This window comes from Chlorocebus sabaeus, chromosome 12 (assembly GCF_047675955.1).
Source record: "Chlorocebus sabaeus isolate Y175 chromosome 12, mChlSab1.0.hap1, whole genome shotgun sequence".
Lineage (NCBI taxonomy): Eukaryota > Metazoa > Chordata > Mammalia > Primates > Cercopithecidae > Chlorocebus > Chlorocebus sabaeus.
Genome location: NC_132915.1, coordinates 104,336,118 through 104,359,980, shown reverse-complemented (window position 1 = coordinate 104,359,980; position 23,863 = coordinate 104,336,118). Strand labels below are relative to the sequence as shown.

The 23,863-nt window shown below is 53.9% G+C and overlaps 1 protein-coding gene across 3 annotated transcripts in view; it reads right to left on the bottom strand.

The window, feature by feature from the left end:
• Positions 1-307: 307 nt before the first annotated feature.
• LRRC8A (leucine rich repeat containing 8 VRAC subunit A) overlaps positions 308-23,863 on the bottom strand; it is a 37,921-nt gene continuing 14,365 nt past the window's right edge. For all 3 annotated transcript variants that reach the window (XM_008006011.3, XM_008006012.3, XM_037995354.2), the window contains 2 exons: positions 9,179-11,343; positions 308-1,372 (listed from right to left, as the gene is read on the bottom strand). In XM_008006011.3, coding sequence (XP_008004202.1) covers positions 1,097-1,372; positions 9,179-11,335 — 2,433 coding nt within the window. In that variant the 5' untranslated portion in view covers positions 11,336-11,343 and the 3' untranslated portion in view covers positions 308-1,096. The remainder of the gene's footprint in view (positions 1,373-9,178; positions 11,344-23,863) is intronic.

The window sequence follows — 23,863 nt, the reverse complement described above, 5'->3', positions numbered from 1 at the left end:
CGTTCATCCGGGGATTAGCCAACCCGAGTCTCCTCCCTCCTTGGCAGCTCCAGAACATTCCCTTTGGCCGACAGCCACAGAAATGAGTGCCTGCCAAGATACATGGAGGAGAAAGAAAACAAGACACCAAAAAAAACCAAAAAACAAACAAAAAAACCTCCCTGCCCCAGAAACAAATAGAACTCCTGGGCCAAGGTCACACCAGATCAGGAAGACACCCTGCACCCTGCGCCCAGGGAAACGAAACACAGTTCAACATCTGGCTGCTTTGCTCAAGGGAAACTGCCACCCCACCCTGAGACTCCAACTCACTGGCCGTTAGTGTCTTCTTCTTTTTTTTTTTTTTTTTTTAAGTGTTTTTTTCTTTTTAATACCCAAACCATCCATTTTCAAAGCTTTTTTTTTAAAAAAAGTTTCCTGATTAAAACAAAACAAAACAAAACTAAAACTGCCACAAAAACTGAAGAGGCAAGCTCCAGGCCTGGCCTTTCCAGCTGGAGGCCTGCTCTCCCATGGACCACACCGCAGAGCCCAGCCCGGCACCGCTGGGTGACCGTCCCATGGCTGGTTCACCCCGGACCACTCTGCTCAAGTCCGGGTGGGCATTAAATGCCCGGCGGCATCACTAAATAAGGACAAGGGAAAAAGGTAGCCCACCCTTCCTTGAACACCTTCCATCTGGGCTGAACTTTCTTGGGAATGTATAAGTTATCTGGATGAAGGAGGTGGGAGATGGAGAAAAATAAATACCAAGAACTAAAGTGAGAGTCCCAGGACCTCTGGTGGCAGCTCAGCCCCTGGGGCAGAGCTGGCCTCCAGGGAGGAGACCCTGATTATCCAAATACTGCGCTCTTGAGACTTGCTCTCCTCGACAAGCGCTTGCCCTGGGCGGGGCGTGAGTCTCAGAGGGAGAAAAGGGGCCAGCCCCGCAGATACTGTCCTCTCGCTCTGGCCCGACTCACAAGCGGCCCCAGGCTCCTGCCTGGCCACAACGCTGGCCTGGCTGTCCAGGAGTTCTGGGAGAAGCTGGGCCTGGCCCTCTGGGCCTGAGGACTGGCCGGTGGTCCCGCTGCTTGCTGTGCTAGGCTGGCCTCGCTCAGGCCTGCTCCTTGTCAGCCCTCCAGAGCCGCTCCTTCACCTCGGGCGGCAGCGTGTTGAATAGGTCCTCCTCCACCACCAAGCCGCTGCGCTTGAGCAGTGGGCACTCGCCCAGCTCCACGGGCAGGCACTCCAGCCGGTTGCCTCGCAGCTCGATCTGCGTCAGGTTGGTCAGCTCGCCCACCCTGGAAGGCAGTGACTGCAGCACGTTGTTGCCCAGGTGCAGGGCCCGTAGCTTCCGGCACTGGAAGAGCTCTGGAGGGAGTGTCTCGATCTGGAGGGAAAAGAGCAGGGGTGAGAGTGAGGTGGGTGTGGCTCGGACGGGGCCTCTGGGCTTCCCTTCCTTCTCTCCCCCAGATCTCAGCATCTTTTCTGATCCCCAGGCCCATTGCACCAGCACAATCTGGGCCAAACTCTGGCCAACATGTGCCTGTGTGCCAGGTCTCAGCTCTTCCTCACTTCCTCTAGGAAGCCTTCCTCCAGCAGTCACTTCCTCCAGGAAGCCTTCCCTGATCTCCTGGGTCTCATGGCCCCTGTGTCCCCACTTGCAGTGCTTATCCTTCCATTTGTTACCACCTAGATGTGGGCTCTAAGGATGAGACCTGCCTGCCTCGATCCCCACTGTCTTCCAGCACCTGGCCCTGGGAAGTATATCACATTGGCCAGCTGCTCCCACCTTCGTCCCAGGGCTCACCAGGAGCCAGGCTGTTGGTTCTGCCCAGCCTAAGAACAATTTACAAAAGCAGAACAGCATGCTGAGAAAATCCACCCCCTAGGCCGGGCGTGGGGGCTCAAGCCTGTAATCCCAGCACTTTGGGAGGCCAAGGGTGGGGAATCACAAGGTCAGAAGTTCAAGACCAGCCTGACCAACATGGTGAAACTCCGTCTCTACTAAAAACATAAAAATTACCCAGGTGTGGTAGCGTGTGCCTGTAATCCCAGCTAGTCAGGAGGCTGAAGCAGGAGAATCACCTGAACCCGGGAGGTGGAGGCTGCAGTGAGCCAAGACTGTGCCACTGCACTCCAGTCTGAGTGGCAGAGTGAGACTCCATCTCAATAAAGAAAAAAAAAAAAAAAGAAAGGAAGAAAATCTACCCCGTTAACTCTTTCTGAGAAGTTGGGAGAGTTCACTGATAGGGGCGAGAATCCCAGCTGTGTCACTGCCCCTTCCTGGGCCTCAGTTTCCTCATCTGTTAAGTCACAGGGTGGGCATGCGTTCAGGGAGCCTCCTCCTGGCCATCTGGAGCCCGCTCCTTGCACTTTTACCAAACATGAACGCAGGAGTCCCCCCTTATCTACGGTTTTGCTCTCTGTGGTTCCAGTTGCCCACGATCAACTGCAGTTCAAAAATATTAAATGGAAAATTCCATATTTTTTTGTTTTTGGAGAGACGAGGTCTCACTGTGTTGCCCAGGCTGGTCTCAAACTCCTGGGCTCAAGTGATCCTCTCACCTCAGCGTCCCAAAGTGCTAGGATTACAGGAGTGAGACACTGCACCCAGCCTAAATTCTGTAGGAGTCTTGGTCTGTTGCCCAGGCTGGAGTACAGTGGCATCTCGGCTCACTGCAAGCTCCGCCTCCCGGGTTCAAGCGATTCTCCTGCCTCAGATTCCTGAGTAGCTGGGACTACAGGCACCTGCCACCACGCCCGGCTAATTTTTGTATTTTCAGTAGACACAGGGTTTCACCATGTTGCCCAGGCTGGTCTTGAATTCCTGGCCTCAAGTGATCCGTCTGCCTCCGCCTCCCAAAGTGCTGAGATTACAGGTATGAGCCACTGCACCCAGCCAAAATTCCGTGTTTTAACTTGCATGTCACTCTGAGTAGCGTGATGAAATCCATCCTGTCTGGGACGTGAGTGGTCCCTTAGTCCAGTGCACCCACGCTGCATCTGCTACCCATGTCAGTCACTCAGGAGCCACGTCTGTGATCAGATTGACTGTCACAGTCTCAGAGTGCTTTCAGGCAACCCTTACTTTACTTAATAATAGCCTCGGCCCGGCATGGTGGCTCACGCCTGTAATCCAGGCACTTTGGGAGGCTGAGGCGGGCGGATCACGAGGTCAGGAGATCGAGACCATCCTGGCTAACACGGTAAAACCCCGTCTCTACTAAAAATACAAAAACATTAGCCAGGCGTGGTGGCGGGCACCTGTAGTCCCAGCTACTCGGGAGGCTGAGGCAGGAGAATGGTGTGAACCCGGGAGGCAGAGCATGCAGTGAGCCAAGATTGGACCACTGCACTCCAGCCTGGGTGACAGAGCGAGACTCAGTCTCAAAAAAAAAAAAAAAAAAAAAAAAAAATAGCCTCAAGGCCTAAGTGTACTATGCTTAATTTATAAATTAAACTTTATCATAGGTACATGTGAATAGGAACGAACAGAACATACAGGGTTCTGCACTACCTGCAGTGCCAGGCATCCATGGGGGACCTTGGACCACATTCCCTGAGGATATGGAGCAATTACTGTTAACAGATAACACCCTTACCAAGCTTAATGCGTGGCAGGCTCACTCTGAGCACTGATACTATTAATTTATTTAACCAGCAAACTACCTAAAAATACTCTGTCAGTACTCTTCCCATTTTATAGATGGGGTCACTAAGGCCCCAAGATGCTGACTTGTCCAGCGGTTTAGCTGGTAAGTGGTGGAGTCAGGATTTGAATCTGGGTCAACAGGCCATGCTCTGGTGAACCATCCACACTATTAGCAGAGCAAGGAGCAAACACGGGGCTGCAGTGGGTTTGTGTTGTGTCTCCTGGCAAACAAGAAGAGCCTCATGTATGGCAGCTTCTTCCTTGCCCTGCTGCAAGGAATCAGCTGGGGCCATGAGTTCTCACTACCTGTAAGTAAGGCCATGAGTTGAGCCTGCCTGTCCCAAGGCTGCCTCCTTCAGATGGGATGGGCAGGAGGGCAGGGGCCAGGAGCCCTGGGCCCTGATCCTAAGTAAGGATGATGGGGAGACTGCACAGCAGCCTTTCTGAGCTTGCTCTATCATTACCCCCGTTTTCCTGCCAAGGAGACTGAGGCCCAGAGAGATGACATGCCACTCGTCTGAGGTTGCAGCCTCTCCGAAAGGGTCAGGAGAGAATGTACGTCTTACTTCCTCCCACTCAGAGCCCATCCTATATTCCCCTTCTGCCAAATACGGCACTCAGTTACAGGGTAACCCTGAAAGTCCCCTCCCTCTCTGGGCCTCAGTTTCCCCATTTGTAAAAGGCACAGGTTGGACTAGAAATGCCTCTGAGCTTGGACACTGTGGCTGAGGACCTTTTTGCAGACTTGGACCTCAACCTCACGGGCACTTGTTCTCCCCAGCCATTTTTGGAGGAGGACCCTTGTTCCTGGGGAACAACTCGGCTTTCCCCGCAGGAAAAAAAGCATGGCCAAGGCCTGGCAGAGTGCTTTTTCTTTTTTTTTTTTTTTTGGAGGGGGGGCGGGGAACGGAGTCTCACTCTGTCACCCAGAGAGTGCGGTGGCGCAATCCTGGCTTACTGTAATCTCCACCTCCAGGGTTCAAGTGATTCTCCTGCCTCAGCCTCCCAAGTAGCTGGGATTACAGCCGCACACCACCATGCCTGGCTAATTTTTGTATTGTTTGCAGAGATGGGGTTTCATTATTTTGGCCAGGCTGCTCTTGAACTCCTGACCTCAGGTGATCTGGCCCACCTCAGCCTCCCAAAGTGTTGGGATTATAGGCTCCTAACCTGGGTATCCAACACTGCCACCACTGTGCCCAAGGATCAGGAATGCATCTGGGGTTGGGTTTGAGGTCAGCAGGGGCTGAAGGTCGGAGAGTAGAAAGGAAGTGGGCTCTGGAGTACCCAGGGGCCACAGACTTCCCAGAAAGTCCCCACTCCCACCCCGTGATCTCCTCTGCTGACACATGCAGTGGTCAGGGACAGAGGGAAAGCTCTGGCCAGCAAGTGGCAGAGCTCTGGTCCACATGGAGTCTGGCTCTGGAGCCCCCTCCCTGAAAGGCCTCCTCCCAGGAACATGCCCTTCTCTGAGCCAGGGAGCCTTCTCCAGGCCCCACAGAGAAAAGGGGAGGTACTCTCAGTTGCTCGGCTCCCACCACAGCCACACCCATCCTCTGGACCGATCCTTCTCCGCCGAGTGTCGCCTGCCTGTGCCTTGGAGGCCTGAAGTTGGTTCCCAATCCCCCAACTGCACCCTCTCCTACCTCTCCAGATACTTCAGTGGGTTTCCATCAGCACTGAAAGGCCTCAACTCGACCTGATCTTTGAAAAGGACAACTCTCCCAGGAGCCTTCCAGGGCCCTTCTGTTATCCTTGGCTCTCTGGCCTTCCCGACCAACCACCGGAAAGCCGCTGTCTCTCCTCACCCCGCCTCCACGACCCGGTTTCTGCCCCCGTCCACCCTTAACTCTCTGGCCAAAGTCACCAGTTCCTAATCCAGCCGACTTCCCCAGGCTCCATGTGCCCCACGCTCTGGCCTCACTCTCCTCTTCTGCAGACTCTTGTCCTTCTCCCTCTCTGCTCTCCACAGTGACCGCGTCGAGAACCCCTCTTCACCCACGAGCATGGAAAGGGTGACTCCTTGGGCTTCAGGCAGATTCAGGATGGTCCCTTGGACATCCCAGGGCCCCAGACACCTGACATGAGACACACCTTGGCCTCTGAAAACCTGTGCCTCCTCCAGTTTCAACAATCCATGCAAAAAACCTCGAGTCACTCAGACCACCCCCACCATCAACTCCCGTCCCTTCGGATTCTGCCTCCAGCATCTCCCAGATCCATCCGTGTCTCTCCATCCCTACCTGCCTTGGCCATGCCAGGCCCCATGGCCTTACCTGATGGCTAATCGTGGTCTCTGAACAGCTCTCTTTCTCTCTCCCACCTCTCACTCACCCCACCCCACACACTACGGCAAGAGGAACCTCACGCTGCAAGTCGGCTCATTCCTTCACCCACTCAATCACTAGGAATGCGGTCAACATTTTCTTGAACAAAAGAGCTAGATCTTAGTCATCAGAGCCTATGGGCTGGCAAGGGACCAGCTGTTAAACAAATGAAGAGACAACTGAAACTGAGGTGTAGGACAGGAACCCCCTGTCAGCCAATCCCCCACCCGCCGTGCACCGCGCAGCCCCACCGCTGCTCTCCAGGATGCCCACATTCCTGGGCAGCCCATCCCACTGCTCCTGCCCACCACAACCTCCTGGACTGTCCCTTTCCCCTCCACCTGGCTTCCTCCTCCTTGTCCTTCAACGGCCTGTTCCTCTGTGTTCCCAGGGACCTGGTGCTCCAGCAGAGCACCTACGCACTGTGCTAACTGCCTCGTTACTTGGCCTTCTTCATCCCTGTGTCCCCAGTGCCTTGCTCCATAGCTGGATTCTAGGAATGCTCAAAATACATTTGCACAAAGGCCAGGCACAGTGGCTCATGCTTGTAATACCAGCACTTTGGGCGGCCAAGGTGGGAGGCTTTGAAGCCAGGAGTTTAAGACCAGCCTAGAAAACACAGTGAGACCCTGTCTCTACCAAAAAAAAAAACCAATTTGCACAAATCAGTAAACAAGCAAACGAATGAATAACTGTCTTGTCAAGGCTTTCATTAGCAGGAGTATAAATCTGCAAAAACAGCACCCAAGGGCCTGGTCAGGCCACGCCCACCCCTCCTGGTCACCACAGGCCAAGGTGGCTGAGAAGGAGCCCTCAAGCCCCAGTGAGGAAGAAGAGGGGCTCAGGCCTCCCACTCAGAATGAGGGGCCTGCCTGGGGTTGGCCCAAGTGAACTGTTTTCCCTATTAAGGCTCTGGTGTTCCAGGGGGTGGGGACAGGATGTGATTAAGCCGTGTGCTAAACAGGGTGTCCAGAGGGTCTCCTTCCTCTGGGACAGCATGCCTGCCGCCAGCTCCTTTCCTGAGGGGTGACCTCAGCCAGCAGGCACGACACTTAACAGGCAAGCTTGGTGGGAGGAGCTGGGGGTGGGGGACAGGATGGGGAGCCAGACTGGAGGCTCGCACCCTCCCCCAACCAGGAGGACAGCCCCAGCACAGCACCTGGGACAGGGCAGGCATGGCAGGAGCTGTGAGGAAGTCCGAGCTTATCAAGGGCAGCACTGTGCTACGGGGGAGCCAGGGAGTCTCCCCCTCCATAAATTAAAGAAGGGCTGGGTTTGTTCCGTGCTTCTCAAATGTGGCTTCTCCCCAGGGGACTCCAATTTTCCTGTTCAGTGGGCCTGCCCCGAAACTGCAAGAGAAAACCCTGCCCTGGTCCACTCTCCTGCTGTGCTCAAGTCATAATATGGGATGGCGGGAGATAAGGACTTGTCAAAATCCCTGATACATGTGGGTTGCAAGTTGCTCTGCAGGAAGAGGGCCCTGGGGAAGACGGGAGGAAGGCTTCCAAGTCAGCAGGCATCTGGAGGGCCTGAAGCATCTAGTCTGAGTGATGCTGGAGAAGGTATGTCCTGTCCTGGGGCCCGGGAGGACAGACAGGGCATTCCACCTCCCTCCGTGCCCAAGGATTCTATAGACAGCTCCTATTGGGAGGACTCAGCAGGTTGGCAGGAGGAGGACAGGCGCATCATGCCCGGCACAGGGTGAACACAGAGCAGGTGCCCACAAAACCAACAGGGACTGCACCGTGAGGCTGCTGCATGGCAGATGCACCCAACAGTAACAACTGAACTAAGAAATGCGGCTCCAGGGCTCTTCATTTTTTTTTTTTTTTTTTTTTTTTGAGACTGGGTCTCACTCTGTTGCCCAGGCTAGAGCACAGAGGTGCAGTCATAGCTTACTGCAGTCTCAAACTCCTAGGCTGAAGCGATCCTGCCTCAGTCTTCCACATAGCTGGGACTACAGGCACATGCCACCATGCCTGGATCATTTCTGTATTTTTGGTAGAGATGGGGTTTCCCTATGTTGCCCAGGCTGGTCTCGAACTCCTGAGCTCAAGTGACTGTCCCACCTCGGCTCCCCTAAGTGCTCGGATTATAGGTGTGACCCACTGTGCCTGGTCAACTCCGGGTCTCTTCTTTAGCCTCTTGAACTTGGTGGCATCCCTAGCGAAGTTCACAGGGGCCCCGGCACGACAGGTGCTGCTGTGTCGAGGGCAGAAGTGGTGACTGACTTGGCTCTCCCTTCTGTCTCCCAGCCCCTGGCCTCAGGCTTCCTCCACCACATGTCTCACTACGGAAATCTCCACCTGGATGTGAGGCCCAGGAGGACCTGTAGGTCCCCAGAAGGGATGGAAGAGGGACGTTCCCCACAATGGCAGTGGCTTTGTTTCCATTTCGGAGGCCAGACCACAGAGCCACAGGAGTACCCAGCCCTCCATCCACACTGCCTGCCTCCACCAAGGGGCCCTTGGATGGGGGCTTCCCCAGCCAGGTAAGAGACTGGCACCCACAGGCCACCAACAGTCTTGAAAGTATGTCAAAGGTGTGGCCTCCCAACTCCCAGTGACAATGATTTGCACAATTTCCTTTTCAGAAAGACAGGCAGTGACAAGCTAGCCCCATCTAAGCCCAACTCTGCCTTTGACACCACCAAAAGCAGCAGAGAAAGGTGTGTGAGTGATGCTGGGAGCTGCAGAGACCATCTGAGGTTTCCCCTCTGCCAGCACTGGCCAACCACACTGTCCTGGGTGGACCTGGATTGGCTCCTTGCCTCCAAATCCGACTGGAAACAAGTTGAGGAAGACATAAGCTCCAGGCTAAGTCTTGACTCCCACCACCCAGCTTTGCGAGAGAACCCCTGGGTTTGGACCTCCTGCCCACGCACATCCCTGCTGAAGAGGAACTCGGCTCAAAGTCACCTTGGGGGACAGATCTTGCCTGGCCATACAGTCTCTCCAGGCAGGAGAACTGCAACATTTTGGAGCAAAGACAGGCCCCAGGCCCAGAGATTTGGATTCAGCAGGCCTGGGATGGGGCCCCAGGAGTCTGTCTCTGGAACAGAGCTTCTATCCTGGGTGGTTCTGTAAACCCCCAGTGAGGACCACACTCAGGGACATCGACGGTCCCAGGACACTGAGCCTGCCGAGTGCCCCACCATAGGCCCCGGCCAGGCTGCCCGCCAGCCCACACACAGAGCCGTGGCCAGGCCACTCACCCGGTTGGCTGTGATGGCCAGGTTCTGGAGGTTCTGCAGGAGGCCGATGTCAGCGGGCAGGAAGGTCAGGTTGTTGTGGCTGAGGTCCAGGTAGCGCAGCTTTCGGCAGTAGAAGAGCTGGGTGGGGATCTTCTCGATCTTGTTGCGGTTCAGGTAGAGGCGCTCCAGGTTGGTGAGGTTGCCGATCTGGATGGGGATGTAGGCAATGTGGTTATACCACAGCTTAAGGCAGGTGAGGCGGTGCAGGTGCTGGAAGCTGATGATCTCCTCGATGGTCTTGAGGTTGTTGTCCTTGAGGTCAATCTCCTGCAGGTTGTGGAGGCTGAAGATGGAGTGGGGGATGCGCTCCAGGTCGCAGCGGATCAGCTCCAGCTCAGTCAGGTTCGCCATCTTCTTGAGGCTGTTGAGGACGATGAGCTTGGTGCCCTCGTTGTTGATGGACAGCTTCTGCAGGTGCACGCCCACATCTGTGACCACCTGCGGCAGCTTGCTCAGGTTGCTCTTCAGCCGCAGCACCTTGAGGCGTTTGAGCTCCCGCAGCCCATCAATGACGATGTAGCGGTTGTTCTCCGCGCTCAGGTTGCCCGTCAGGTGCAGCTCCTCCAGCGTCTTCAGGCTGTAGATCCACAGCGGGATCTCCTTGATGTCGGTGAACTTGATGTGCAGCGCCCGCAGGTTCTCGCGCAGGAAGGCCAGCGCGGGCGCCTCAATCTTGGCCGCTGTGTGGTAGAGCCACAGCTCCTTGAGGCCTGTGAGCTGGGCAATGCTGGGCGGGATGGTCACGTCGGGGATCAGCTCCAGCTTCAGGACCTCCAGCTCCACCAGGTCAAACACGGTGTCAGGGATGCCACTGAGCATGAACAGGTGCAGCTCCAGCTTGTCCTGCGCATTCTTGGTGAGCCGCTGCCGGAGCTTGTCCAGCGTCCACTCGTTGTTGAGGTTCAGCTGCCGCAGCTTGTTCTCGCTCACCTCCGACAGGAAGACGGCGAAGCGCTTGGAGTAGAGCGGGTCGTATTGGTCGATGAGGTGCAGCATGAAGGCGAAGTCGTTCTTGACGTCGGGGATGTCGCTGTAGCTGCTCTCCTCGCGGATCGACTCGAACGAGTACTTCTTGAGGGAGCGCCGTAGCATCCACCACAGTGTGTACATGCAGATGAGGCCGTAGAAGATGACTAGGCTGATGTAGAAGGACGCCAGGATCTTGAAGAGTGTGGCCAGGGGGTGGGCACAGCGGTAGGTGCGGTAGCCCGTCAGGCTCTCAATGTCCACGGTGCAGTCTACGTCAAACTTGATGTTGTGCACGTAGTAGACGGTGTAGCAGATGATGAGGATGAACTTGATCACCTTGATGATGGTCTGCCGCATGTAGAGGCGGTACACGATGTCCCCCTCCTCCACGTGGGTCCGGAACTTCTTCACCTTCTCAAACAGCGCCTTGGCCTGCTCCCCCTCCTTCTTGTCCAGCACGCCTGTCTCTGAGCGGTCCACAATACCCTGCTCGATCCGTGACTTGGTCCTCTGCAGCATGGGCACGGTGGCCTCCACGTCCTCACTGACGGTCGATGACTTCTTGTCCATGGAGCCATTCATCTTGCTGAAGGCCGGCTTGGGGTCGCTCTCCTCCACCACCGTCTCTGACAAGGCCCTCGTGGTCCAGGGCGAGTCGAAGCACTTCAGCAGGATAGACACAAAGTGCTCCAGCTTCGAGCTGGTGCGTGGGAATTTGAACCAGAAGTTGCTGCAGGCCAGGAAGATGAGCGTGTGCAGAAGCACCAGGTAGGGGAAGTACTTGGCGAACCAGTGCAGCCGGTTCTCATAGCACACGGCATCTACGTAGTTGTACTGGTGCCGGTCCAGGTCATACTTGATGCCTGTGGGGCCTGTGTCGGGGGTCGGTAGAATGGTGGAGTTGGGGTAGGTGGGCTCCGGGCCAGGGGCTGCCCAGCCCCGGAACGAGTCATTGCAGGAGTCCTTGGTGACCCACTTACAAGGCAGGCAGATCATCTTGTCTTGAGTGACCTGCAGCGTCCCCCCGAAGACGGCGATCATCAGCATGACGATAGAGATGTAGTCCGTGAACACATCCCACCACGGCTTCAGGATCCGGTATGCTGGCTGCGTGTCCGCAAAGTAGCGGAGCTCTGTCACTGGAATCATGGTTCAACCTAAAAGGGACCCATAGGAGGGGGTTAGTGCAGGGTGGCCTGGCTTTCCTAGGACCCAGGGGTCAGTGGAAGAAGACAATGAAAATTCTACCATTGTCCAAAATTCCACCTCAAATCTAGCTGGGAGCCAAAGCCTGCCCACTCCACAGGGCAGCCCACTTATCAGCCCTTCTGCAGAAAGCATGTGGCCACTTGGCTGGGAAACCACCCTGGGGGAGGCGGGCAGGCTCCCTATTTAACACACAGGAAGACTGAGCACAGCGAGATTAGACAGATCCCCAGTGCAGCCTCAGGGTTCTCTGCCCACCCCCTGCATTCCAGTAAGAGCATTTGGGAACTCCTTTCTAGAGTCCACCTATTTAACAAACAGACTGACCACAGGGACACACTTAAAACTCCCAGTTCACTGGGAACCAGCTGCTGTAAAGCTGCAGCAATGGGCTGGAGGGATTCCTGCAAAATATGAAGAAAGAATGCAACATGCAGAGGGGGTGCAACATGAACTCACTCCATAAAACAAAGAGCAAGGTTTAAAAATTCCACATGGTTCACGTCTGTAATCCCAGCACTTTGGGAAGCCGAGTCAGGCGGACCACCTGATGTCAGGAGTTCAAGACCAGCCTGGCCAACATGGTGAAACCCTGTCTCTACTAAAAATAAAAAAATTAGCCTGGCCTACTGGCAGGTGCCCGTAATACCAGCTACTCGGGAGGCTGAGGCAGGAGAATCACTTGAACCCAGGAGGCACAAGTTGCAGTGAGCCAAGATTGCGCCATTGCACTCCAGCCTGGGTGAAAAGAGAGAAACTCCAACTCAACAACAACAACAACAAAATTCCGCATGGGGGCTGGCACGGTGGCTCATGCCTGTAATCCTAGCCTGTAATGCCAGCCCTTTGGGAGGACGAAGTGGGAGGATCGCTTGAGTCCAGGAGGTCGCCTGCGTGACAGAGACCCTGCCTCAACAACAAATTCCACATGTGCATATAGTTATGTGTGTACAAGATTCCAGGAGCACTCGGAAGACCAAAGGTCACACAGTGGGTCTTCATGACAGGCTCCTGGGGGAGCGGCCTCAAGACAGGGGATTAAGAATAAGGCTCTCCTCCCCTACAAACTGGGTGATCACGGAGAGGCCTTAATGTAAAATCATCTCTGGTGGCATGTGTATAAAGGAATGAAAAATAGCAGCAACAGCAGGCTCTCCTAGAGAGAGTCCAGTTTGACTACTATGGAGAGAAGCTGGAAACCTGATTTTTTTTGTTGTTTTTTTTGAGACGGAGTCTTGCTCTTTCACCAGGCCGGAGTACAGTGGCGTCATCTCGGCTCACTGCAACCTTTGCCTCCAGGGTTCAAGCTATTCTCCTGCCTCAGCCTCCTGAGTAGCTGGGACCACAGGCATGCGCCACCACACCCAGCTAATTTTTGTAATTTTTCGTAGAGACGAGGTGTCACCATGTTGGCCAGGATGGTCTCGATCTCTTGACCTCCTGATCTGCCCGCCTCAGCCTCCCAAAGTGCTGGGATTACAGGCGTGAGCCACCGTTCCCGGCTGGAAATCTGATTTTTAACACATAACTTGGGTGACTCTAATGATTGGCCAAGCTTGGGAAACTCTGGCTGAGAAGCCACATTAGGAAACCCAGCCTGTGCCACACAGGAGGCACACGGCAAGATCTCTGGAGAACTCCTCTCTGCGGCCATTCGAGGTCACGCAGCCAAGGCTCATTGTTCTTACAACGGCCTGTAAAGCCGTTACGGAGGGAAAAGGTACTAGATGTTCCCCGGAAAACACACAGAAAATTGTAAAAAAGCGTAACAGCAAAAAAAAAAAAAAAAAAAAAAAAAAAAAAAATCCCCTGTACAGTCACCTACCAGGATTACACACTGTTAACTTTGCACTGAATAATAACCTTCCAGTCCTTTCTGTGTATTTTAGATTTTTTTTTTTTTGAGACAGAGTCTTCCCTCTGTCGCCCAGGCTGGAGTGCAGTGGCACAATCTCAGCTCACTGCTAGCTCTGCCTCCCGGGTTCACACCATTCTCCTGCCTCAGCCTCCCGAGTAGCTGGGACTACAGGTGCCAGCCACCATGCCTGGCTATTTTTTATTATTTTTTAGTAGAGACGGGGTTTCACTGTGTTAGCCAGGATGGTCTCAATCTCCTGACCTCGTGATCTGACCACTTCAGCCTCCCAAAGTGCTAGGATTACAGGCGTATTTTAGAATTTTTAAATTTTTATTTTAAGAGACCTGATCGGCCAGGCGCGGTGGCTCGAGCCTGTAATCCCAGCACTTTGGGAGGCCGAGACGGGTGGATCACGAGGTCAGGAGATCGAGACCATCCTGGCTAATATGGTGAAACCCCGTCTCTACTAAAAAATACAAAAAACTAGCCGGGCGAGGTGGCGGGCGCCTGTAGTCCCAGCTACTCGGGAGGCTGAGGCAGGAGAATGACGTAAACCCGGGAGTCAGAGCTTGCAGTGAGCTGAGAACCGGCCACTGCACTCCAGCCTGGGCGACAGAGCGAGACTCCGTCTCAAAAAAAAAAAAAAAAAAAGAGACCTGATCTTGCTCTGTTGCCCAAACTAGAGTGTGGTGTCGTGATCATGGCTCACTGCAGCCTCGACCCCCTGGTCGAGCAATCCTCCTACCTCAGCCTCCCCCAGGTGGCTGGCTACTGGTGTGTGCCAGCATGCCTGGCTAATTTTTAAAATTTTTTGGAGACAGGATCTCACTATGTTGACCAAGTTGGTCTTGAAATCCTGGCCTTAAGCAATCCTGCCTTGACCCCTCAAAGTGCTGGGATTACAGGAATGAGGCACAGCACCCAGCCCTTTCTGTGTATTAAAATAAATTGTGCTTTTACTTATTATTTATTTAGAGACAGAGTCTTGCTCTGCTATGTAAGCTGGAGTGCAGTGGCACAATCTCAGCTCACCACAGCCTCCGCCTCCTGGGTTCAAGAGATTCTCCTGCCTCTGCCTCCCCAGTAGCTGGGATTACAGGCAGCTGCCACCACGCCCAGCTAATTTTTGTATTTTTAGTAGAAACGGAATTTTGCCACGTTGGCCAGGCTGGTCTCGAACTCCTGACCTCAGGTGATCCACCTGCCTTGGTCTCCCAAAATTCTGGGATTTATAGGTGTGAGTCACCGTGCCTGGCCAAATTGTGCTTTTACTTTACACTCTATTTTTACCTTACACTGTAACCCAGAACCTAGATTTTTATCTAAACCAAGTTTCAAATGCCTGTGTCAAATGTGTCTGTTTCTCTTGGGAGAGGAACAGGGGTGCCCAGAAGATGGGCCACCTTTCTTTGATTACTGATAATGTTAATAACCGGAATAGTAACAAACTCTTTTCTTTTTTTTTTTTTCCTTTTTGAGACAATCTTACTCTGTCACCCAGGCTGGAGTGCAGTGGCATGAACTTGGCTCATTGCAACCTCCGCCTCCTGGGTTCAAGCGATTCTTGTGTCTCAATCTCCCAAGTGGCTGGGATTACAGGCGTCCACTGCCACATCCAGGTAATTTTTGTATTTTTAGTAGAGACGAAGTTTTGCCATGTTGGCCGGGCTGGTCTTGAACTCCTTGAACTCCTACCAATCCACCTGCCTTGGCCTCCCAGAGTGTTGGGATTATAGGCATGAGCCACCGTGCCCGGCCTAGTAAGGAACTCTTTATGAACAGCACCTCTCGGGCCAGGTGTGGTGGCTCACGCCTGTAATCCCAGCACTTTCGGAGGCCGAGACGGGTGGATCACGAGGTCAGGAGATTGAGACCAGCCTCGCTAACATGGTAAAACCCCATCTCTAATAAAAATACAAAAAATTAGCCGGGTGTGATGGCGGGCGCCTGTAGTCCCAGTTACTTGGGAGGCTGAGGCAGGAGAATGGCATGAACCCGGGAAGCGGAGCTTGCAATGGTCGGAGATCGCACCACTGTACTCTAGCCTGGGTGACAGAGCGAGACGCTATCTCAAGAAAAAAAAAAAAAGAACAGCATTTCTATGCAAACGCCAAGTCTTTCTAGGTCTTTCTAGGCTATGTTGGATGGGGAGGACAGGAGGAAAGCAGAGCAAGACCCCATGTGAGGCAGGTGGAATGGGGCACTCAGCAGGGGTGATGATGGCCACAGCTGGTGCAGTGCTGAGGGCCTGAAAGTCTGCCAGGCACCAGGCAGGCCTCCCCTACAGGCCCTCCTAGGGTCCCTTTGATGCCCAAGAGACCAGGCCTCTTTAGCCCCATTCCATAGATGGGGGTGCTAAGGCTCAGGGAGGTGACATCACCTGCCAACATCGCCCTGCTATTAAGTGGCAGAGTAGAGTAAGAACAAACCCAGCAGGCCTGTCCCCCACCACCGGGCTCAGGTCCTCGCCACCATGTGGGACTTGCCCTCTGCCTCCCCAAGGTCTCACCCAGGCAGTGCCAAAAGAAACAGGCCTGGGAGTGCAGCTTCCCCGCCCCTCAGCATTACCAGTGCTCAGGTCACCAAGGGGCCAGCAGACACCACCACCCGCCCTGGGCTGGCAGCTCCAGCCCAGAAGTCAGCCCTCCTAGCGATGCCAGGACTCACGGGCCAGCGCAAGCACCCGCCCCACAGGAAGGCCCGGGCCCTCTAATGACCAGCTGGGTCCACGCACCACCTACACTGCTGGGAAAGAAAGTGGCACTGGGAGGGTCTGCTGAATCACACAGCTGCCTCCACTGAGACACGCGGACACCTGGAGTCCCCATCCAGGGCCAGGGCCTGAAGACTGGGGAACGGAAGCGGGAGGAGAGGAGCCCGGTGCATGCAGCAGCCTGCCTGCCCCCGAGTCTGGAATGAGACAGCCAGGGCAGGCGCGGCCGTTTGAGTGGGCAGGATGTGGTGGCAATGATACTACGCCTCCCTCGTGTTCAGGGAGTGGGGTGTGTTCACTCACAGAAGCACCCACTTCCTCTGCAAGGGGCCGCCCCAGTGCCGCCAGCCTGGGGCTTGTCTGCACCACCCACACTCCTCCTCCTGAGGCAAGAAGTGTTCCCAGCTCAGTCACACAGGTGAGGGAAACTGAGGCTCACAGAGGTAAAACCACCTGCCCAGGGCAGGAAACACTGTCCCGATCAGGTCTGATTCTGACCACCCGCCCCCACTCCGTGCTTGATCAGGGCACATCTGGAGTCTGTTCAGCCCTTGGCTAGGTCCAGTGGGGGCAAAAAAAATGACCAAGGTGGGACTTCTGCTTCAGGTTCCTCTCTCCAGTTGGGGTGGAGGAGAGCCCTGGGGTTCCAATAGGCAGAGCCTGGGGCTGGCTGTAGAGCTGAGAAGGGCCTGGACTGGAGTCTCTCGCAGGCCTGGCCCGGCCGGTGCCTGGGCCTACGCTGGTGAGGGTAACCTGTTCGGAGGGGTCACCCCCAGCTGCGCCCGTTTCCTCATCCTCTGCTGTGTGATTCTGGACAAGTCACTGCCCCCCTCTGATGCAGTGTCAGGGGAGATCAGGAAAGAGGGTACAGGCACCAAATCCAGGGCTGACTTCCCAGGGGTGTGGGGAAAGGAGCCCCACCCCAACAGGAACCAGCGGGTGGTGACAGCCGCCTGCCTGCCCCCTGCAGGGGGGGGCTCCCTCCCACACGGCTCTTGCTGAGGATGAAGAGGGGAAGCCAGCACCGAGGTGTGGGCCTGGACTCTGGCAGCCTCACTGTGGGACCTTGGACAAGCTCCTCGCTGCTTGCAGCCTCAGTTTCTTCACATACATGATAGGCACCATACCACACAGGGCTGCTGAGAGGCCACGGAATTATTTTAATTAAATGGGACAGGGTCTTGCTATGTTGCCTAGGCTGGTCTCAAACTCCTGGCCTCAAGCAATCCTCCTGCTTCAGCCTCCAGAGTAGCTGGGCTGTAGGCGTGCAGCACCACACGGGGCTAAAAAAAATTTTTTTTTTTGAGGCAGAGTCTCACACAGTCGCCAGGCTGGGGTGCAGTGGTGCGATTTGGGCTCACTGCAATCTCTGCCTCCTGGGTTTGAACAATTCCCCTGCCTCAGCCTCCTGAGTAGCTGGCACTACAGGCGCGCCACCACCATGCACAGTTAATTTTTCATATTTTAGTCAAGAAGGGGTTTCACTGATAGAGGCCAGGATGGTCTCTATCTCCTGACCTCATGATCTGCCTGCCTTGGCCTCCCAAAGTTCTGGGATTACAGGCGTGAGCCACTGTGTCCGGTTTTGGTTTTTTTTTTTTGAGAGGGAGTCTTGCTCTGTCCCCCAGGCTGGAGTGCAGTGGCACGATCTTGGCTCACCGAAACCTCATCCTCCTGGGTTCAAGCAGTTTTCCTCTCAGCCTCCGGAGTAGCTGGGATTACAGACATGCAGCACCATGCCCAGCTAATTTTTGTATTTTTAGTAGAGACAGGGTTTTACCATGTTGGTCAGGCTGGTCTCGAACTCCTGACCTCGTGATCTGCCCACCTCAGTCTTCCAAAGTGCTGGGATCACAGGTGTGAGCCACTGTGCCGGGCCTTACACTGGACTAATTTTTTAAAACTTTTTAGAGATGGGGTCTTGCTTTGTTGCTCATCTGGCCTCAAACTCCTGGACTTGAGTGATCCTCCCACCTCAACCTCCTAAGTAGCTGAGACTACAGGCATGAGCTACTGCACCCGGAAGTCTAGGGAACCAAATGCTTTTATTTTTATTTTTATTTTTATTTTGAGACAGAGTCTTACTCTGTCACCCAGGCTGAAGTGCAGTGGCATGATCTCAGCTCACTGCAACCTGTGCCTCCTGGAGTCAAGCGATTCTATTCCCTCAGTCTCCTGAGTAGCTAGGATTACAGATACCCACCACCACGCCCGGCTAATTTTTGTGTTTTAGTAGAGACAGGGTTTCACCATGTTGGTTAGGCTGGTCTCGAACTCCTGACCTCAAGCGATCCACCCACCTCAGCCTCCCAAAGTGCTGGGATTACAGATGCGAGCCACCGCACCCAGCCCCCAAATGCTTTTAAAGTGCTTTGTGCAGAGTGGGGTGCAGTCACCCCAGGCTGGTATAATCTTTCCTCCATCTTCTCAGCGCCTAGTGAAGTCGGATTCTCTTTGAGGACAAGAGTCAACTGTTAGGACTCGATACACTCAGAGGCTCTCCCAGAAAGTGCCTGAAAGGGGACAAGGTGGGGTGGGGCACTGCAGGGCGTGGGCCCCAGGTGTGGTGGAGAGGCCGGCAGCAGTTTCAGGTGGATGTGGGTTGGGGCTGGGATAGGGAAGGCAGCTAAAGCCAGGCGGCCTGGGCCCTTCCTTTCCCTGCCCAGCCCCAAGGAATCCCCACAGGGAGGGGCCCACTGGAGGGACCCGCCCAGGAGCTCAGGACTGCAGATGACCAGACACCCACAAAAGAGCAGTTCCAGTTCAGAAACAGACAATCAAGGCCAAGGCCAGATTCTCCCTAGCGCCGAGCCAGGAGGTCCCCATTGTTTCCAGGTCCATTTTTTCCCTCAATTTTTTTAGACTGTCATAAAAGACACGCAACTGAAAATTTACTATCTTACCCATGTTCAAGGGTGCAGTTCAGTGGCATGAGGCACATTCACTGTTGTGCAGCCATCACCACCATACACAGAACTTTCTTCACCTCGTCAAACTGAAACCCCGCACCACTTAAACACGACACCCCTTCCCCCCACCGCCTCCTGCCACCCCATCCCACTTCCTGTTTCTGTCAATCTGGCTCCTCTAGGGACCTCGTGTAAGTGGAATCATAAGGTATTTGTCCTTTTGTGACGGGCTCTATCACTTAACATAATGTCCTCAAGGCTCACCACGTTCTAACACATATGAGAATGTCCTTTTGTTAAGGCTTTTTTTTTTTTTTTTTTTTTTTAGGGTGTCCATTTTATAACCAGGGAACCCGGCTCGGACACAGAAGTCTTCTGCCCAGCTTCATACCGCCTGGAAGTGACAGAGGCGGCCTTCGAACCTGGATGTGCAGAGGGCCCAGACAGGCAGCACCTCCAGGGCGGGCCATTCAGATGGAGCAGAACCCCGTGAGAGCCCTTCTTGGGGCGCGCCTGGGTGTGGCCAGAAATGCCCCGGAAGGGAAGGGAGCCTCTGAGGCGAGGGATGGGGGTGGCTGGGCTATCTCTGTCTTCTGGAAAGTGCCCTCGCTTATCGTCCCTGTGCTCGGCCCTCTCAGCTGGCACTGCGTCCCGGCGGAGCTGTGGAACAGCTTCTCTCCCAGGGCCTCAGTTTCCCTGTCTAGAAAGGAGCAGCAAATCTGTTAAAGATGTGTCCATGTTGTGTAAAAAATGGACCAAGGGGTGGGTGGGCCCAGGCCTCTGCCCAGTCTGGACTCCTCCTTCCCCCTCATCTGCCCACCCCCGCGTCAGACTGCTGGGCTGTGACTGAAGAGTTGCCGCCACCATCACAGACACCCCTTGTCCTCACTCTTCTGGCCTCCAGCTGGCAGAGAGCGAGGGGACTACCCAGGAGCCAGGACACCTTCCCCTCTCAGCACCTTGGTTCCCCATCGTAACATGGGGGAAGGTAACAAATGCCCTGCAGGCTCTCAGGACCCTCATGAAGATCACAGAAATGGGGCTTCCCAAATGACCCGTGTGAGAGCCCAGGTGGGTGGAGAGCAAGCCCTCTACATGAGCTTGGAGGCAAAGGCCGGGCCAGGGCCAACCTGGCTCTGCTACTTGTGATGCTGGGCCGGTGACTTCACCTCTCTGAGCCTTAGTTACCCCATCTGTGAATGGGGCTAAAGATAGGCCCTGACTCAGAGGGCTGCTAAAAGGCCAAGGCCTGAAATACTCAACACATCCAGTGTGCCACGACCAGTCAGAGCCTGCAGGTGGATGTGAACAGGAGGTAGAGAGCAAGAGAGGCCTGGCCCGGCCCTGCCAGAGCAACCCTGGCTTCAGGAGAGGCCTGGTGAGTGAAGGAAAAGTGTGTTCGAGAGTTAAGTTGGGAAATGGAAGAAGGAAAACCATCAGAGGACTCCGGGACACCTGGTAAAGATACAGTTAGGCGGGGCCTAGCACACAGTAGGTGGACTATAAGCACACCTCGGTTAAAGAAGCTACCAGACCAACTACTCGGGAGGCTGAGGCAGAAGAATCGCTTGAACCCGGGAGGCAGAGGTTATGGTGAGCCGAGATTATGCCATCGCACTCCAGCCTGAGCAACAAGAAGAGTGAAACTTCCGTCTCAAAAAAAAAAAAGAGGCCGGGCGCGGTGGCTCAAGCCTGTAATCCCAGCACTTTGGGAGGCCGAGACGGGCAGATCACGAGGTCAGGAGATCGAGACCATCCTGGCTAACATTGTGAAACCCCGTGTCTACTAAAAATAATACAAAAAACTAGCCGGGCGAGGTGGCGGCGCCTTTAGTCCCAGCTACTCGGGAGGCTGAGGCAGGAGAATGGCGTAAACCCAGGAAGCGGAGCTTGCAGTGAGCTGAGATCCGGCCACTGCACTCCAGCCTAGGCGACAGAGCGAGACTCCGTCTCAAAAAAATAAAAAAAAAAAAAGAAGCTACTAGAGGCCAGATGCAGTGGCTCACACCTGTAATCCCAGCACTTTGGGAGGCCGAGGCAGGAGAATCACTTGAGCTCAGGAGTTGGAGACCAGCCTGGGCAACATAGCAAGATCCCATCTCTACAAAAAAATTAGCAGTGTATGTAGTTCTACCCACTCAGGAGGCTGAGGTGGGAATACTGCTTGAGCCCAGGAGGTCAAGGCAGCAGTGGGCTATGATTGCACCACTGCACTCCAGCCTGAGTGACAGAGACTGCCTTAAAAAAAAAAACAGCCATGAGAATGCAGTTGAGAGGGTCTGTTCAGTGGAATGAAGTAGCTCTTCACATACTGCCATTTAGGACAAAAGCAAGATACAAAATAATAAACAGCTGGGCACGGTGGCTCATGTCTGTAATCCTAGCACTTTGGCAGGCCGAGGCGGGTGGATCACTTGAGGCCAGGAGTTTGAGACCAGCCTGGCCAACATAGTGAAACCCCATCTCTACTAAAAATACAAAAATCAGGCCAGGTGCGGTGGCTCACGCCTGTAATCCCAGCACTTTGGGAGGCTGAGGCGGGCGGATCATGAGGTCAGGAGATCGAGACCATCCTGGCTTACACGGTGAAACCCCGTCTCTACTAAAAATACAAAAAATTAGCCAGGCATGGTGGCGGGCGCCTGTAGTCCCAGCTACTGGGGAGGCTGAGGCAGGAGAATGGCGTGAACCTGGGAGGTGGAACTTGCAGTGAGCCGAGATGGTGCCACTGCACTCCAGCCTGGGTGACAGAGCAAGACTCTGTCTCAAAAAAAAAAATCAGCTGGGCATGGTGGCAGGCGCCTGTGATCCCAGCTATCCAGGAGGCTGAGGCAGGAGAATTGCTTGAACCCAGGAGGTGGAGGTTGCAGTGAGCTAAGATCGCACCACTGTACTCCAGCCTGGGTGACAGAGCAAGACTCCGTCTCAAAAATAAAACAAAAAAAAAAAAAGGCCAGGCGTGGTGGCTCATGCCTGTAATCCCAGCACTTTGGGAGGCCAAGGCAGGTGAATCACAAGGTCAGGAGATCGAGACCATCCTGGCTAACACGTTGAAACCCTGTCTCTGCTAAAAGATACAAAAAATTAGCCAGGCGTGGTGGCGGGTGCCTGTAGTCCCAGCTACTCAGGGAGGCTGAGACGGAGAATGGTGTGAACCTGGGAGGCGGAGCTTGCAGTGAGCTGAGATCGCACCACTGCACTCCAGCCTGGGTGACACAGCGAGACTCCGTCTCAAAAAAAAAAAAAGAAAAAAAAAAGACTTATTAAATCATCAGATAAGGGAATACTATGTAATCCCAAAAGTGCGTTGGAGCAAAACGCTTGGTAACAAGAGGAAATGTTCAAAGTATGTTAAATCTAAAAAGTAGATAACCCCTCTGCCATAAACTACACACACACACACTGAACAATCTTAGAAGTGAGATTAGACTGCTGTTTATTATCCTTTTTCACCCCAAACTTATCTTTTTCTTTCTTTTTTTTTTTTTTTGAGACAGAATCTCACTCTGTCATCCAAGCTGGAGTGCAGTGTCGTAAGCCACCGCACCTGGCCTCTATTTTCTTATTATAAGCATTTGTTATTCATAATTAAGGAAAAAGATTGGCCGGGCGCGGTGGCTCAAGCCTGTAATCCCAGCACTTTGGGAGGCTGAGACGGGGGGATCACGAGGTCAGGAGATCGAGACCATCCTGGCTAACATGGGGAAACCCCGTCTCTACGAAAAAATACAAAAAACTAGCCGGGCGAGGTGGTGAGCGCCTGTAGTCCCAGCTACTCGGGAGGCTGAGGCAGGAGAATGGCGTGAACCCGGGAGGCGGAGCTTGCAGCGAGCTGAGATCCGGCCACTGCACTCCAGCCTGGGCAACAGAGCGAGACTCTGTCTCAAAAAAAAAAAATAAAAGAAAAGAAAAAAGATTATTTTGCCGGGCGTGGAGGTGCATACCTGTAATCCCAGCCCTTTGGAAGGCCGAGGCAGGTGGATCACCTGAGGCCAGGAGTTTGAGACCAGTCTGACTAACATGGTGAATACCCATCTCTACTAAATACAAAAAATTAGCCAGGCATGATGCCGGGTACCTATAATTCCAGTTACTTGGGAGGCTGAGGCAGGACACTTGCTTGAACCCAAGAGGTGGAGACTGCAGTGAGCCAGGACCATGCCATTGCACCCCCAGCCTGGGCAACAAGAATAAAACTCTGTCCTAAAAAAAAAAAAAATTTTTTTTTTTAAAAATCACTATCTCAAAGGATCAAGAATAGCTAAGACAGGCTGTGTGTGGTGGCTCACGTCTGTAATCCCAGCACTTAAGGAGGCCGAGGTGGGCGGATCACCTGAGGCCAGGAGTTTGAGACCAGCCTGGCCAACATGGCGAAATCCTGTTCCTACTAAACATACAAAAAATTAGCCAGGTGTGGTGGCAGGAGCCTGTAATCCCAGCTACTCGGGAGGCTGAGGCAGGAGAATGGCTTGAGCCAGGGAGGTGGAAGTTGCAGTGAGCCGAGATCAGGCCACTGCACTCCAGACTGAGCAACAAGAGTGAAATTCTGTCTCAAAATAAAAAGAAAAATCAGAGACTATCTTAATGTCATTAAGACAGGAATATCTTACCACAAAGTGTATAAATCCTTATAGGAAACGTAATGTATTGATCACATTAAAGTTAAAACATACATCGAAAGACATAATAATATACAAGTGAAAAGAAGCCATAGACTAGGAAGATTTATTTCTAAAGTTTAAAACTACAAAAAGATTAATATCTAGAATACAGCTGGATGCAATTGCTCATGCCAGTAATCCCAGCACCTAGGGAGGCTGAGGCAGGTGGATCATTTGAGGTCAGGAGTTTGAGACCAACATGCTGGCCAACATGCTGAAACCCCATCTTTACTAAAAACACAAAAAAATTAGCTGGGCGTGGTGGCACATGCCTGTAGTCCCAGCTACTCAGGAGGCTGAGGTTGGAGAATCCCTTGAACTCAGGAGGTG